Genomic DNA, 17,574 nt, shown 5'->3' on the forward strand with positions numbered 1-17,574 from the left:
TTGGTATCAGCTCCTCATTTTCCCCCCTCCATCCCCTACCCTCCCTCATGAACCCTTGATCATTTATAATTTTTTTTCATGTCTTACACTGACCGATATCTCCCTTCACCCACTTTTCTGTTGCATGGACACTTTTTATACCTTTTCATACCAATCTACTTAAAAATAAATCTTTGTGAACTTTTTAGAATCTTCTTCATGTTGGTCAGATGGGGATTCCATTACAGTTAATTGTGGCTACTATTAATAGCATCTTTGAAAACCAAATTTTGTTAATTGGCATCTAGGAATATAAGTGAATTTAACATTTTAATTTTGATTCGCTATTTTCTTGTACATTTTAAATTAAAATTTTATTTTATTTCCATAACAGGCATCATTTCTCATATGTGAAATGCATGTATCATGTTAGTACCCGGAATAGTGCCTGAGCTCTTTTTAAGTTGTTTGTCCAACAACTCCTTTGGCCCAGAGGTTATTTACTCATTTCACAGGCACCTCATAAGAATTGTGTCTGCTTTCAGTGCTTGTAGTTTCTGTTTCATTGTCCTGAACTCCCAAGACCATGTTCAAGGATACTGGGCATCAAAAGCATCCTTGTTTGGCTCTGTGTCTTCAGGGGAAGTATCTGATGTTGCCTCGGGCATGTGTGATGAGATCTGTCCTCCCTATCCCAAGGGGACGGTCATGTTTACAGCCACCGCCGTGTGCGTTCCTCCCCGGCTCTTTGTGCACCTGGCTGCTTAGGGGCACACTCTGTGAAAGATTTGCTCTGTTCTGGACTCCTCAGCTTGCCTCAGCCCCCCGAGCCCACAGAACTGGTCCTGTTCCCTCTCCACCCTTGACTCGTCTCAATAGAAAATGAGACTCGAGAGGATTCATCCCTTCCTCAACCGGGTCCGGCACGCTTTCCCGTGACCCCACCAGCTAATGGGACAGCAGGTGCCTGACCCCTGGCAGCAGCAGAGTAATACTGGGGTCACCAGCAGCGCTGGACCAGAGGGGCTTAGCGACCCTTTCTGGTAGGCTGCACCGTGGAGGAGTCCTGTGGAATCCACTGCACTTTTGCCTTCACCTGTCCCTTTTCTTACCTCAAGCCACCTCAGTGACGTCCCTCAGAGCTTTGGGGGCCGCCCAGTCCCGTGGGAAAGCAGACCCACGAAGGGACTGATGCAGAGCAGCGGAGGCAGCTCTCAGTCACCGCTTCTGAGGCTCAGAGGCCGAAGCGACCAGCTGCCCAGGGCAGCCAGCGGAGGCTTCCGGGAGGAGGTCTGGGTCATTTGACCCGAGTCTGACAGCAAGAGTCGACGTGCTCTGAGACCTTCACGGCAGAGGGTCGGGGGCACAGGTGTGGAAGCTTGGCAGAGCCCGGCCTGGGGGGAAAGCCCAGGTTTGCTGAGAGGGATGGGGCTCTGCCGTCTGACTTGAGGAGTGCTTTTGAGGTTCACTGGTTGTAGCAAGGGTGGTCCTGGAAAACCTCTGGGAGAAGTGGAACAGGAACTGGCCCCACAGCTTTGAGAGGATTTCAATAGAGCGGGTGAGGGAGGGCCACGAGGAAGGAGAGGAAATGATAGGAGACACCTGCCAGCCTTGCTGATTTTCCCTCCAGTACTGATGGGTAGACGCAGTACCCCTTGTACAGATGAGGAAGCTAAGGCTCAGTCACCTTGAGTGACTTCGACTGAGCTAGTAAGCTGGTCAGACGGGTTTCTTTTCTTTCTTTTTTTTAAAGATAGAATCTAGCATTTTATTTAAATCGTCTTTAAACTGCTGGAGTTGAGAACCAGCCATACAAACTAACCCTCCTAACACAGATCCTGAACGACCCTTTCTGCTTGGAGGAGACAGGCATAGAATAAACACAGAAGCAAGCTGACTTCTCTGTGCTGCCCAGCAACCTCAGCGTCTTCAGGGAGCGCTGAGCCGCCTTACCTCCCCTCGGCCAACACCAGCCAGACCAGGAGCTCCGACCTCGGGCTTTTCTGAACAACACTGTGGGCTGCCTGGACGTGCTGGAGACTCACGGCTTTTCCATGTGTTTCCAGGGACTCTTTGACAAGCTCTTTACTGAGCTGATGGCGGCTCTGTATTTAATGGTCATATCTCTCCCTGCCAACTGGATGAGTCGGTTCTAACTCATACTGCCCCTATAGTACAGAGTAGAACGGCCCCTGTGGCCTTCTGCATCTGTAAATCTTTTTAAAATTTTGTTTTAACGGTTTTTGACGTATAATTTACATACCATACAAGTCGTTGATTTAAACATTAACAAGAGTTATGCCATCAGCACCACAATCAATTTTAGGACAATTTTCTTTTCGTTCTCATTGTTATTAGCAACTTGTTTCTCTCTAACCTCGCTTGCTATAACCCCAATAAGTTATTAATCCAGTTATTGTCTCTATAGATTTACCTATCCTGATTTTCATATAACTAAAACATTAAAATAAAAACAAACCCAACAACAATAGCAAAATAAACCAGAAAAAAAACACAATCCAAAAGAAAGTAGAAAATAAGAAAAACTAGAACAAATTTTAAATGGGTCAAATGGGGAGAACAAAAGATAAGATGTTAACTTTTCACCTAACTCCATCTGCATGAATCCACTTTCCAGTGTACTCAGTCCCATAGCAAGACTAGTCACACCCCTGGTCAATGGCCCACCAGAGGCTTACTCCATGCCTGCAAGTGGATACTGGGCTTTCACTGTTGGCCATAGTGGGGCTGTACATCTTTATGGAAACAGAATGTCTCCCCTCTCTCCTCCCAGTGGTTGGTGGCCTTTAATTGCTGGACCTTGCAGCTTGCAGCCCAGTGAGTGACCCAGGAGGCCACCAGGCTCTTGTGCTGTCTCACAGAATACAGCAAGTTAGCAAGCATGTAGACAGTGTTCGCGGGAAGGGATTGTCTGCTCCGGCAGAAGCACTGCTCAGAAGGAGGTTGCAGCTACGCCGGCTGTTCAGAAAACTCACTGCAAAGTAAAGCAGGTCAAAACTCTGGCAGGAGTTACTGTGCAGTGTGGAATACTCATACTTGCTTCTAAAGACACAAGAACACTTACCTGGACCAAAGTGTGCAGCCTGCAGAGCCTTCTGCAGTACCCTGTGACTTCTCTGGGTGACTTCACGGGGGCACCAAGGGCCTGTCTGCATGGAGCTAAGAGTTGGTGAGTTGGTGGACAGCTGGATTTCTGAGCTTCATGTTCACAGTGTCTCACTGCTGCTGTACACACGCAGGCACACACACTGTACATCCACACACACAGATGAGGCATGTATATGAATATGTATAAAGCTTTTACATAGGTGTGTATATTTATAAATAACAGCTTTTGACATACAACTCACAAAACCACATCATTTATTCCTCTAAAGTGTGCAATTCAGTGGTTGTAGTATATTCATGGAGTTAATGACCATCCCCACAATCTGCATTTAGAATACTTAATTATGCCCCAAACACGTCCCAGCCCTCTTAGCTGCTTCCTCCCATTCCTGCCAGAGCCTCTGCCTCAGCCCCAGGGAGCCACTGACCTGCTCCCTCCCTGTTTCTCTACACTTGATCTTAGCCAAAAGGCCGAGAAGCGATGCCCTCCCTGTTTCTCTAGAGGTGCGTTTCCCAGAGCCTTCTGTAAATGGAGCCACATGAAAGGTGGCTCATTGTACCCAGCTTCTTTCCTTTCACACGTGTTCTTTCCAAGGCTTGCCCACCTGTCGTGTGGATCAGCACCTGGCTCCTTTTCAGGGCTGACGATCTACATTTTGCTAATCTGTGTACCCCTTGATGGACATTAGGGTGGCTTCCTGCCTATTGCTTGCCATGACTGGTGCTGCTGGCAACCTTTGTGTGTACGTTTCTACGTGGAGGTGTTCTCGTGTTTCCTGGGTGTGTACCTGGGAGTGGAACTGCTGGGCACATGCGCGTGGTGACCGAGGATGACTGTGTGCGCTCGCCTGCTGCCCTGAAAGGTGGCTGTGCAGACTCACCCAGCAGCCCCACACGAGAAAGAGCTGGCAATCTGCGTCCGTCTGTCAGGATCTCAGCCAAGAAAAGATCAGGAGCAGTGCCACCCTGGACACTGGGGTCACCAGTCAGAGGTGGCTCCACGGCCCTGGGTGGTGATAATCCTCTCCTTTGAGGCCTGTGAGGAAGCGCCAGGCTTTTCTCCATATGGGCTTCCCTGCTGCCTCTTGTCTGAGGCCAGGCTTGCCTGCAGAGGGGCGGGGCTGGGACGAAGGTCAAACCAGAGAGCCTCTGGGAACTAACTGCCTGCTTCCAGAGAAGTTGACTCTGGTGAAGTGCATTCAAGGCTACAGTACTGTCAAAGGTGCAGCCACTCCACTGGCCTCGCCTCGTTGAGAGGAAAGAGGAATGCTGAAAATCAAACGGTACCTGGACAGAAGGGGACTAATGGACCACACACATCAGTCTGCACAGCCCAGAGACCAGATGAACTGGATGGTGCCCAGATATCACCACCAACTGCTCGGAAAAGGATCCCATTGGAAGACCCTGATAGAGTCGGCGGGGGGGCGGGGGGAGATGTCAAACAAAACCCCAAGTCACAAAAGACATAGGCAACCATTTCAGATCCAAAAGGCAGCATTTACCCAAGGCCAGAGCACAGAGGGTGAGACAGGAGGAAGGATGCAAACAAGAAACCCGGGGAGAAAGTAGGATAAGCCGGGGCACATGGGGGCGACTGCTGTGGAGGAGTTGAAACAAAATGTGTCCGCATTACTGAATGTAAAACGGATGGTCTGCCCTGCCACCTTCACATAACTCACAATTAAAAGCTTAAAAAAACCAGACTGCAACTTCACTGTTGTCTCCAATGATGTCACAGGGACTGTGGATTTGCAAGAGCTGAAGGATGTATCTATGAGTGCCATTGTCGCTGGGCCAGCAGAGCTCTGCAGTCCCACTCCACCCCGTACTCCTTGAGACCATGCTATGGAAAGCCCAAGGCCCAGAGTGCATGGGAGGGGCAGGTGTGAGCCCATGCTGCTGGAAGGGCTCCGGGAGGAGGGGTCAAGGGATAAGAGAGAGTGGGAGGCTGGGAGGAAAGATGAGATTGGTGGTTTGGGGCATGTACCTGTTGACTCTGACCTGTCCTTGTCCTTTGCCTGCAGACTTGGCCGAGTGCAAGCTGGTCTCCTTCCCCACCGGCATCTACAAGGTCTTGCGGAATGTCTCCGATCAGATCCACCTCATCACACTGGCCAACAATGAGCTCAAGTCCCTCACCAGCAAGTTTATGACCACGTTCAGTCAGCTCCGAGGTAAGCCCCGGGCAGCGTTGCCACCCTCGGCCCTTCAGGCTCTGCCAGACCCATGGGGTCGTTCCCTGCAGGCCTGGCGGTTGAGCTGTGAAGGATCCCTGTGAGCGTTACTCCTGCCTCTGAGTCGGTTTGACTCAGGGTCAGGGTGTGGACCCTGGCTGGAGTGACTCCCATTGTGAACAGACCAGTAGTTGTTTGAGGTTCTGAGGCCCGGGGGTGGCTATTTCTAAGTAGACCCGATGAAGGCCCTAGCCCCCAATCTAGCACTTGTCTCCATGCTGTCTCCTCAACTCAGCAGTGCTAGATGCCAGGGGTAAGCAAGGAGATGGGCAACAGGCCAGCAGGTGGGCAGTGCAGATTCTTCTGGAATGGATCCTCTGGATTAATGAGCCCAATGGCCTGACCTCTGCAGTGCCCTGACCTTTTCCCCTCTCCAGGGAGCAGTACCATCCTGCTGGAAGGTCTCTGCTGCTTGGTGACCACAGGGCGCTGCGCTGCCTGGATCCTGTGTGTGCTTATGAGGCAGGAAAATTGAGTAGGCAGCAGGAGACCTCACCCCCAGCCAGGTGCACTGTTGGGAGGGGATTTCGAATCACGGCCCTGTAGTAGAGCGAGACTGTTCCCGGGCTTTGTTTATGGGAGCAGACTGTCTGGTCTCCCTCCTGCGGATCAGCCTGTGGGTTCTAACTGCAGGTCTCTCCGCTAGCAGCCCGGTGCCTAACCCACGGCACTACCAGAGCACCTCACGGAGGCCAGGAGAGGCAATTCCTGCCTCTGGACTTCCCTGTCAGGGGAGTGAAAAGGGACCAAGATCTGTCTAGAGGAAAGGCACAAATATGCTGCAGAGCTGAAGCACCAGGAGCCCGGCTGGCTTTAGGCTGGGCAGGCTTCCAGGGAGGTGTGGACAGTGGGCCCGGCTCAGATGGAGACGGGGTATGACTTAGGAAGCCTGTTCCAGGGTGGCAGCTGCCTGGACAGTGGCGCTGTGACGGGGGCATGGAGGAAGGCATGGTCTGGCCACGGGTCTGAGGGAAGCTCTCAGAGCTCAAGGTAGAGCGTTAACGGGAGGGCGTAGTCATGGCCCTCATGCGTGGCTGTTACTCTCCAGAGACCCCCGTGGGTGCTTTCAACCTGGCCCACATCCCCTCCTTCCTTCCTGGTGTCTGCTGCTTCACATGTGGAGGCAGGTCCTCCAGCCGTCGGTGCCTTGGGCCAGTCGTTCTCCTTGCCGGCCATCACTGGGGTCACCTGAGGAGCTTTCCTGCAGCTCTGTTGCCTTGGCCGTTCCCCAGCCAGTGCAGTCACGCTGTCCGGGCCTCGGCCTGAGCGTCGGTATAGGCTGAAATCTGTATCGCTGGTTCGGAAGCACTGGCAGCCAAGTGGAGAACCATAGTTCAGGGGTTCTACGTGCAAAGCCTGGGAAACACTAGGTCTGGCAGCAATGAGGGGTGCAGACTGGGTGTGGGGTGATGAGGTGAGACGGGCTGTGGGGCCCGAGAGTACCTGCGTGTCCATAGGGAGCAGTGCTGCTCAGCTTCGTCGGTGTGAGAAGGCAGGCCAGTTAGTCAGCTCTTAGGCTGTTCACTTAATAGACGGCGGCATCGGGGTTTACACTTCCCCGATTTTCACATGGGAGGAAGACGGGGCTGTCTACTCCCATGAAGAGTGGCAGGCTCGGAAGCCCACAGGGGGAGCTCTGCCCTGTCCTGTCCGACCCTGACTACGGGTCAGAATCGACTGGATGGTAGTGGGTGAGCGGCTTTTTCCACACGTCAAGCTAATAAAACACACTAGCAAGCTGGATTCAGCCCACGGCCACCAGTTGGGCGAATGTCCCATCAAATATATTAGCACTTTCTTTGCCGTCTTATTCCAAGTTGCCCTTCTAGGCCACTTGCCACAGCCCCAGGGACCCCGAACGTTGTATCTGACAAATGGACATGGCAGCATGGGCTTCTCAGTGGAGGAGAACAGCCCCTACAGCTCACTCACTCACTCACTCACTCACTCACTCACTCACTCACTCACTGCTCTCAGGTCAGCGCTGGCTCGTAGTGACCCTGAAAGACCGAGTAGAACTGCCCCTGTGGGGTTCAGAGCCTGTAAATAATTCTATACTGGAGCAGACAGCCTCCTCTTTCTCCCAAAGAGCAGCTGGTGTGTTCAAACTGCTGACCTTGTGGTAAGCAGCCCAAGGTGTACATGCTACACCATGAGGGCTCCTTCCAGAGGATGGGGTTTGTGTTAGTCTGGGTAGACTAGAGAAACAAATTCATCGACACTCATAATGTGTATAAGAAAGAGCTTTAGATAAAGAGTAATTGTATATTTTGAAAACATCCCAGTCCAGATCAAGTCCATAAGTCTGATATTAGCCCATATGTTCGATACCAATCTATAAATTCCTCTTCAGACTCACGCAACACATGCAATGACGCTGAAATCAAGGAAGATCATAGGCCAGTGGGTGGAAATTCTTGTGGATCCAGTGGCAGTGGAAGCCTCTCAGCACTGGTAGGGGACTCCCCGTGGCTCCTCTAGCTCCGGGACTAGCATAGCTCCATGTGTCTTGTCACAGGAAGACAAAGCTGAGAGTGTGGGTGTCTGCTCCCTAGGGCCTTCAAATGAGGTCATCAAGCAGCAACTTGATTGACAGGCTAAACCCCACCCCTTCACTCTTAATCGTCTCAAGTCGGCACCAGATTATGTAACTACCAATGGGGTCTTGTCCTCCCTACCCCAGGACACACAGTCGCCTAGGCATGGGCTTCCTTTGGGTAAGAGGAGAGCTTGTCTATTGTTTTTTTTACTTGCCCGTGGGCACTGTCATGTGGCAGGCCCGTGTCCAGAAGCCCGGATGGAGGTGGCATACAGACCTGGACGCTGTAGAAAGCCAGTGCTGGGGAACACACTCAGCAGGGTGGAGCGCTCCCTCCCAGTGCTGACTTAACTTGGGACTGCCGAGAGGAGGGGTGTTCTGAGAGGAGGGGTGTTCCTTGAGCAGAGCAACAGGGGCAGGGGCTGCGGTGGCCTGGAAAGCCATGGGGGCAGGGCCTGGAGGGAGTGCTGCCCCCCCCCCTACACACAGCCTTCCTCCGCACACTGTGCTCAGTGTATTGGCCTTGGGAGCTTTTTTGGGTCTCAATGCCTTTCTGGCCAGATGTCTGTTCAAGGATACCGTTTGAACTTCTCCCCACCTCTACCGTGCATGCCTGCAGCTCCTGACCCCTCAGTGGCTGGGAGGACAGGGCTGCTGCAGGAAGCCAGCTGTGTGGGTTTCCTGGAGGCAGTTAGTTGAGGGAGAGAGTGACAGGAGAGGGAGCGGCTCCCGTGGAGATGACTCTGGGCCAGAACATTTGTTACAGCTTTAAAAAAAAATCATTTTACTGGGGGCTCTTACAGCTCTTATTCCGTACATTGACTGTATCAAGCATATCTGTACATACATTGCTGTTATCATTTCCAAAACACTTTCTACTTGAGCCCTTGCTATAAGCTCCTCTTTTTTCCTCTCCATCCCCCCACCTTCCCACCCTCGTAGGAATCCTTAATCAATTATATATTGCTATTATTATCTTACACGTCTGTTGTCTCCCTTCACCCACATGTTGTTATTTGTTAGGACTTTAAAATCGAAACAAAAGGCTCCTTTGAGGGTGAACAGTGGCTAGGCTTTGCTGTCTGCTCTGTCTTCCTCTGGGCTCTTGGTGCAGGTGGGCTGCTCCCCTGCTTTGGAGCGAGCACCTAGCTTCTTCTCGATTGTCCCCCAGGGGTACCCTAGGGTGTCTTTGACTAGGTTTTGCCTCCATCGTCATGGTTTTTGTTTTGTTTTCAATTTTAGGGGCTTTATTTTAAGCAGATGTTGGATTGCTAACCCCAAGGTCAGTCATCCAACCTCCCTGCTGCTCCAAGGGTGAAAGATGAGGCTCTCTGCTCTCTTAAAGTTCGTCAGCCTTGGCAACCCTACTTGAGGTTGCCATGAGTCCAAACCATTGCCGGGTGGCTGGTTACTCAGCTATTTGAAGCTGCCTTGTTCTGAGTCTTTCCTGGTGAGTCAGGTGCAGCTCTGCCGTGCAGAGCATCACCTGCATGGTCAACAGTTCACACCCCTCTTGTTTCCGTTCATCTATAACAGTCCCCTCAAGGTTGCTCAGAGTGTCCCACCTCTTCCCGGGGTTTCCTGTTACCATGGCTCCGTCTTGCCTAACCTTTGAACTTTGTTGTTTGGGAATTACCACTCTTTTGCGCTTAAGCGGTGGATCATTCTCATGCAACAAACCGTGAGCTCAGTTCCAGGCTTGAAAATTAAGGGCCATAGTCTTGGGGTTCCAACAGTCTTGAGCCAATCAACAGACCTGGTCTCTTATTATTTTTATTACTGTTCCACACTTTTCTCCCACTCTGTCCAGGACCTTGTGCTTGTTTGTTTGTTTGTTTTTCCTGGGGTTTCAAGATGTATTGACTAGTGTGTGTACCACCGTGGCCAGCGCCTTCTGGGGCAATCCAGACCTTTTAATACTGCCCCTATTGGACAGCTGGTCTAGGTAGCTGGGCACCATCTAGTTCTGCTGATCTCAGGGACGGACACTGATGTTTATGTGGCTCAAGACCTTTTGATTTTCATAACTCCTGATTTCCTCTGACTGGAGAGACCAAGAGTTGGGGTCCCTCCCTGTTGCTACCACCAAAGTTGGCTGTAGAACCGTGTCTTTGTGAATTGTACTCTCTCAATTGACCGTGATGTCCCCTGAGACAATGATTTTGATCCCCCAATGATACTGATTTGTTCCCTCAAGGTTTTTGGTGATGTCTAAACAGTTTTTTTTTTTAATGCTGCACCACATTCAGGGATATATTTCAACAAAAGTAAATACACACATACAAAAATCCTCTGCTGAGTTTATATTTGTGAGTATCCTCCCACTCTTCCTCCCACACCTGTTTACTCTGCATGTCTATCTGAGCATCTTCTCGGAAACCCCGACGATTGCAGGATTTTGTGTACAACTGTCTAGCCCAGTCTAAACCTCTGCCTCCATTATTCTTCTGCTCACCTCCCTCGTATTGTGAATGGCCTTCCCTTCACCCAAGTGATTCCTGTCTCCCCACCACCACCCGGTAGTTTTCTTTCCTGTGGAGCCCCGTTCTTGACTTTCATAATAGTGATCCCATACGACATTCGTTGTTTTGTGTTTGATTAATTTCCAGGTCCGTACATCATGTTGTGAGGTGTTTTGCAGATTCATCGTGATCCTTGGACGTGACATAGCCTTCCATTGTGTGTGCACCAAGGTTGATTTATCCGTGTGTCCACTGAGGGGGGTGGACGCTGTTTCTATCTTCTGCTATTGTGAATGGTGCTGTCATGAACATGGCTGCGTGTGTGTCCATTCATGCCATGCCTCTTGGTTCCCCGGGCTCTGTACCAAGTAGAAGGAGTGCTGGGCCATCTGGTATTTGTAGTCCCAACTTTCTGAAGAAGCGTCAAACCACTTTCCACATTGACCTTTGAACTGCTTCCTTGCTCTTGATGTCCATTATGGACCGGTAGGAACAAGGCTGCAGAATGCCAAGGGCAGAATCCGGATGTGCCCAGAAGATGGCTGGCCTGAGAGTCAAGGAAAATGAGTCTGCTGCCTGGCTCTGGCACTTCTGCCCCCTTCGTTTCCTGGGACCCCATCTCCCTACTTTCTCCCAGTGTAAGTCCTCAGCTCATCGCATTGATTTGCCCCGGGCCTCTCAGACTGGCAGTGTGTGACACACATCCCTGCCTTGCCTCGCAGAGGAGCTAATTCTCCAGAGCACCTGCTCTTGGTGCTGCCGCAGGATGCACAAGCGAAGAATAAGAGGAGAGCTCAAAATTAGGGTCCTTCGTGTGCTGTGGATGCTCCAGAGGCAGCCGTTCAAAGAGAGGAAGAGAGTACTTCCTGGATCGAAATCAGGAAAGATGAACTTCAGGCTCGTCTCCTTTCAGCATGCTGATTCAATCTGTGTGCCGAGAAAATCATCCGGGAAGCTGAACTGTAGGAAGAAGCATGTACCATCCGGACTGAGGAAGGCTTGTGAACTCCCTGCGATGTGCAGATGACCCAACCTTGCCTGCTGAAAGCGAGGAGGACTTGAAGCACTTGCTGATGGAGATCGAGCTTGGAGCTTTCGATCGGGATCACAACCCAGTGTAAAGAAGACCCAGATCCTCACAGCTGGATCAAGCAGAGAAAAGACTGGAGTTGTCAAGGACCCACAGTCAGTGCTCCTGGAAGCAGCAATCGAGAAATCAGACAATGCACTGCATAAGGTAAATCTGCTACACGCGACCTCTGTAAAGTGTGGAGGAACAAGAATGTCATTTTGAGAACTAGCGTGTGCCTGACGCAGCCTTGGCATTTTCCACGGCCGCGTGTACAGATGACGGTGCGTTACTGAGCAGAGAAGACTGAAGAGGAATCCATGCATTTTGGATCACGGCGCTGGAAAACAATATTGAAAGTACTGTGGACTGCCCAAAGAACAGAGAAACCTGTCTTGAAAGAGGTGCAGTTAGAATATGCTTCTAAGGAGTGGGGACGGCAAGACTTCGTCTCATGTGCTTTGGGCATGTTGTCCAAAGGGAGACCCGCGCCCGGAGAAGGGCAGCATGCTTGCTAAAGCAGAGGAGCAGCCCCAGATGGGAAAGACACAGCGGCCACAACGATGAGCTCCAAGGTCACAACCACTGTGGGGCGGGGCAGGCCCAGGCGGTGTCAGCTTTGACAGACTGAGCAACAACAGCAGAGCTTGGCTAGGTGCCAGCTGCTGTACCCACACACTCTCACCACCCCCCCCATCGCAGCCAGCCTGGGGAAGGAGAACACAGCCCGCCCACCTCGTCCCCAAGGGGCCTGTCTCCTGGCAGGGGAGGCGGGTATCCGTGCAGTCAAAGCAGAAGCCGGTTTCTCACGGGCCATCCCGAGGAGGCAGGAGCAGCTCTGCTGTGGGTGATGAGGAACCAGAACATTCCCAGAGGAAATGGCTCGAAGCGGGGCTGTAACAGGCAAGGAATGGCTTTACCAGCCGAAGAAGGGAGCATTCTCGAGGTGCCCATCTGAGTTCCCCGGGGCTGCTATCAGAGAACAACGCAGAAACAGGTGGCTTTAGAGAATGGATTTATTAGCTCACAGGCCTGGAGGTGAGCCCCTCACTTCAGGCTCTCGGCCCCTCTCCTCGTCGGCCCCTTTCCTGCGTCAGCCTGGCATCCTTGGCTTGTTGTCGGGCCTCTGCCTGGCGTCTTTCTTTCTCTGTGTGTTTCTATGTATAGTCTGCTCTTTTGGGAACCCAGGAGTGATTAGACTTGGGACCCTCTCTCCTCATCAACACTATGGAAGCGCTCCCCATTTTACACACGGCCACATCAAAGGGGAGGACTTCTACGTGCATTCTGAAGGGCACAATCCAAGTCACAAGAGCGTCTGCTGAGAAGACGAGAGGGGCGCTGGGAAAGGACGAGGAAACTTGCGAGGCTGAACATCACGGAGCACGGTGCAGCGCCTCAGCAGGCCTGGCGCGTGGGAGCTTCCTGCCCAAAGGAGACCTTTGGAGAGGATGTGCAGGGGCTTCGGCAAGGTGGAAGAGGCTAGGGGAGGGCCTCCCAGGCAGAAAGTGAGTGAAGGTGTGAGGTCAGGGACTCGAGAGAGAGATTGAGAGTGACAGACAGACGCCAACATAACCAGGCAGGAGATGGTCTTGTAGGCTCTCTCTGAGCTGGGCAGGGTCGTGAATGCCAAGTCTCAAAGTTTATCTTTCTCTAAGTTCCCATGCGCGTGAGAGATGCTTCTGCCCTCCAAAGGCCAGGACAATGGGCAAGTAGAAAGGAAGAGACTGCCGGGGCTGCCGCAGGGCGCCGGGGATAAGCCGTCGCTGAGGTGTCCGACTCACGGCAGGCAACTCCAAGTGTGCCAGAGGAGAACTGTGCCCCACGGGGCTTTCAGTGTGCAAGCAGGTGGCCAAATCTTTCTTCTGAGGCACCTCTGGGGGCCCTCAAACCTCCGCCCTTTCAGAGGGTCACAAGAGTGTTAACTGTGTGTACCCCCCAGAGGGCCTGAGCTGTCGTGGACGTGGGAGGGCAGGAGTCTCAGGCTCTCTGGTCAGCCAGGGCAGGCACGTCCGTGGACTCTGGATGGCCACAGGCCCCGCGGCTGGGGAACACCCGTCTGGCTGAGTGGCCCTGGGGGAGCCGGCCACTTGTGGTTCTCTTTGCACTGAGTTGAGGGAGCCCTCGAGAGGCGTGGGGAAGGACATCCTCCGGGGTCACAGCTCCTTCTGTACGGTGCTTTGCGCCCGTTGACTAAAGGGGGTCCTCCCAGAGTGTTCCCTGGCTGGGAGATGCCAGTCAGCCCAGGCCCTGGCCTGTGCAGCTTCCCCCGCTGACAGGGGCATGATGGTGAGCCTGGCACTGCCGTGCACAGCCTGCCTGTGAGTGGCTCCTGGTTGTTCACCAGATGGCCCTGCTGCCCTCAGCAGCTCCCTTGTTTGCCGCATTACACCCGGCTGTGCTTGGCTGCTAACCCTCGGGTCGGGGGTTTGAGTCCACCTGGAGGCCCTGGAGACCCTGTTTGAAAGCCCCTCCGAGCACAGCTCTACTCTGATAAGCCACCCGGAGCCAGAACGACGCAAAGGGATATTTTTTGTTCACTTGTTTGTTGACTTCAGGTATCAAGATAGGTGGGAGGAAAGCCCTAAGATTCTGTCTTTACCTCCGGTGAGCTGCCTGGGGCCAGGAGACAGGGTCTTCTCCTCCCGGGGCCTCCTCTGATAAGTCTGGTGTGGGGTGGTTTGGGGCAGATGCTTAGAGTCGCTGGTTTGAAGAAGAGGAGTTTATACAGACAGGTAGAGGGTGTCTCTCTGCCCTCAGGGGAGACCATTGAAGCTGCCATTCCCCACACACAGATGGACCAGGAGTCTTGTGAGGCAGTTGAGACAGGAGGAGCCCTGCCCCAGTGGGACAGGATATGCCAGGGTTCCAGAAGGGACCAGAGGAGGACACCAATTGAAGCCAAGCCCGGGAAGAGAGAGAGCAGCCCAGAAAAAGGCGGTCAGGCAGAAGTAGGGGTAGGGGCTTGGGGTGGGGGGTGGGGCAGCAGTCTAAGAGAAGCGCAAGATGGTGTGCTCTCAGCCTTGCCCTTTCCCTACATGCTGCTTCCCTTCAGCCTACTAGGCTTCTTTTCCCTTAGCCGATGGCCCTCGGTGGGCACTTCAGAACTGTGTTGGGGACATTGGGCTGGCACCGAAGCTTTGCAGGGGTCAGTTGAACCTTGGCATCTTACCCATTATGCCACTGGATGGCTCAGACGGTTCTGCTGTGCCTGGGGTACCTATCTTCTGATTCCCTCCATGCAGTCGAGCCATAGTGGGGTCTGGGAGGGTCCATGTACTCCAGGTCATTCTCAAGGGGCACCCCCCACCCAGTTGTCAATCTAGAGTTCCTGATGTTGAGGTAAGGATAAGCTTGTGGCCTGGCACATCCATCGTTCCATCAGCCCTCAAGGGCATCTGGCCCTGGGGTTGCTCATTTTTTACCCCCTGCATGGTAGTTTGGGCAGTGGAGGCCCCCTGGAGGGCAGTCCCGCCCTGCCGGCAGGAGAATGCCCCTCTCCCGCTTGCTTCTTGACAGTGGGGAAATCAGCAGACCCGGAGTCTTTCTGCCCACCCAGCCTGGGACTTGTCTGCAGGGAACTGTGAGGCAGGCGGGTCCCAGCGGGAGCACTGGGGACACAGTTGTGACTGTGTCCAGTTGTGCTTCTGTCTTCCAGGGGTGCATGGACACTCCCGGCCGCTTGTGTGACCCAGGGCTCGGCAGCTTCCCTGGCTCCTGGGCTTGGGGTGTAGAAAAGGGTCTTTGGCCCTGGCCCTCCGACCCCCAAGCCCCACGTGGCACTCATCTTCGTGTGCCCACTCTGCTTGTCAAGCTCTAGGGCACCGTCTGAAAGGCACTTGTTCCCGATTTGTTGTAATAAGGTTGCTGGGTTGATTCCGACTCACGGTGACCCTACATGACAGAGTCCCCCTGGCCCGCAGGCTGCCCTGGGCGAAGCCTTTACGGAGCAGACGGCCACGTCAAGAGGGGCTCTGTGCTCACCCAGCATCAGTGCATTTCCCTGCACGCCTGCCCCTGCCCCGAAAGGAGAGGGTGGTGTAAGCATTTCACAGGACTATACAATTATGTAAGTCTTCACAACAATCCTATGAAGTAGATACTGTTACTATCTTTTTCCCTCGCTCACTCTTTTAAGGTGGAACCATAAGAAATTCCAACAACAACTGTTCGTGTGTCTTTTAAAGCAGATTTGGGGGCACATCATCCACATGTCATACACTTCGATCGTGCAGTCACATCGTCACTGCCATGTCGACTCAGAATGGTTTCCTCCTTCTTGTACCCGTGTCCCTCTTTGTCCTTTTTAAGGCAGCGGAGCTGACGTGGTGAAAATGCAAGTGTCCGAGGCCCTGGGGCCCGGAGAGGCTGGGGGGTGGGGGCGACGGACGGGACTGTGGCTGCAGAGGCTGTGCCCCTTTTCCAGCGGCGTCGGGGGGACGCGGAGTCCAGCCTGCTCAGCCCCTGCGATGGTAACTTCACTCTCAGAATCTGGTCGGTGCTATTAGAATTGCCTTGCTCTGTCCACAGGAGGCGGGTTTGCACTTCATTTTGGGGGTCTCTCCCAGACTGGCTACGAAGCCTTTTCTTATCCTTCCTTCCCTCTGAGGCTTCCAGAATCTTCCCCCTCCTGCTCAGGCCCCTGTGGTCAGCAGGGTGGCTGTGGTCTGGGCGCCATTTCCGGGGCACTGCTCAGGGGCTCAGGAAGGACCCAGCAGACTGCAGGCTCTTTGTCACCAGCGGTAGCAGGGGCTCCTGGGAGCCCAGCTGCCTGATGAATCCTGGTGGCTGATATTTTTGGCACACGCTCTCTTGCTAACCAGTGCATAATTGCCTCGGGCCAGGCTCCTTTGTCCCCTAATGGGATCAGCAGGGGCTTCTTCTCTGCTTTGTGTGAATGGGAGACTTCTGAGTCAGCGGTGACAGTGACAGTTGTCCTAAACAGGGACAGTGTGGGAAGTAATAAGAGGAACTTGTAAAAGGAGAGGATGATTTTACAGATATTGGAGACCGCAGTGAGGATCTTAAGTAAGACCCTGAGCATCTTGGGAGTGGGTGGAGCGGGTCCTTCCCCTGCAGCCCCTGGGTCAGGCCTGAGAGCCTTGCTTGCTTGATTGGACTTGAACACTGGCCTAAGGGAGTAGGAAGACGCCTTTGGGACCCCTTAATACAGCTCCTCTGGGATTGGAGGTGCCCAACCCCCCCTGCCCTCTCCAGAGGACAGTAAGGCCCTGGGCAGTGGCCTGGCTGCTGTGACCTCAGGGGTGCAGAAGCAGGCCACACAGGACTGGCTGACTTCAAAGCTCAGCACACCGCCCACCAGGCTGTCTCTCACCTTCTTGTTCTTCCTCTGAACTGGAGGCAGCAGGAAGAGCCCTGCGTGCCCATGTTGGGGCCACATGGGAGATGGACAAAACAGCCAGGTTGCTCACAGCCTTGCCGCTCCTGCGGGGTCTCTCCAGGCATCAGCTGGGGCAGGCGTCTGCCCCACAGGGCTTTGGTGAGACTGGAGGTGATACAGGTGAGCTGGCCTGGAGAGGGCTTGGCTCAGGGCAGGGGCTGGTGAAGGAGGATCCCAATGTGGGGCTGAAGGTGCTGGGGCCTCCTGTGTTTGGCCTTCTCTCACCTAGGAGCCAAGAAGACCCTGCGGTCCTGAAATCTTTGTCTCTGTGTAGGAGTTTCCATTAGAACAGAACCATCGTGATCCTCAGGTGCAGGGCTTCCCTGTGGGGCAACCCAGGGCTCAGCGGGGAGAGAGCGTATCCGAGCTGCGCCAGCAGATGCGAGGCCGATCACAGCATGGTGTCTTTGGGCTTACAGTCAACCTGTCCCGTCTAAGCAGGCGGGCTGGTGCCAAGGGGCAGTTTACATCTGTTATGTACTCTGCTTAGTGCTCAGGCACTGTGTAGAGCAGCTGGCGCTCAGAAGAGGGAGGAGGGACAGCCGTGAGCCAGACCCTGCTGGGGCCTAACTTCTGGGGTGAGCTGGTCCTCCTGTCACCCACCTCATTCATGTCAGGGAGCAGGACCCCACTGCCTCATCCCAGGCCTTTTCCTGGGCTGCTTCCCCTCTGTGAGACTAAGGTCTTGGCCCCTGGTGAGCTTCCTCTGACGTCTTTGATGAGAGTTTGCGTGCCCTTGGAAGCTCATGCAATCCCTT

The 17,574-nt window shown here is 53.5% G+C and overlaps 1 protein-coding gene across 2 annotated transcripts in view; it reads left to right on the forward strand.

Moving 5' to 3' along the window:
- Positions 1-17,574, forward strand: part of LRRC20 (leucine rich repeat containing 20) — a 91,622-nt gene that overhangs the window by 37,400 nt on the left and 36,648 nt on the right. For both annotated transcript variants that reach the window (XM_075534411.1, XM_075534412.1), the window contains one exon: positions 5,136-5,285. In XM_075534411.1, the coding sequence (XP_075390526.1) occupies positions 5,136-5,285 (150 nt within the window). The remainder of the gene's footprint in view (positions 1-5,135; positions 5,286-17,574) is intronic.

Source organism: Tenrec ecaudatus, chromosome 16, assembly GCF_050624435.1.
Source record: "Tenrec ecaudatus isolate mTenEca1 chromosome 16, mTenEca1.hap1, whole genome shotgun sequence".
NCBI classification, from domain to species: domain Eukaryota; kingdom Metazoa; phylum Chordata; class Mammalia; order Afrosoricida; family Tenrecidae; genus Tenrec; species Tenrec ecaudatus.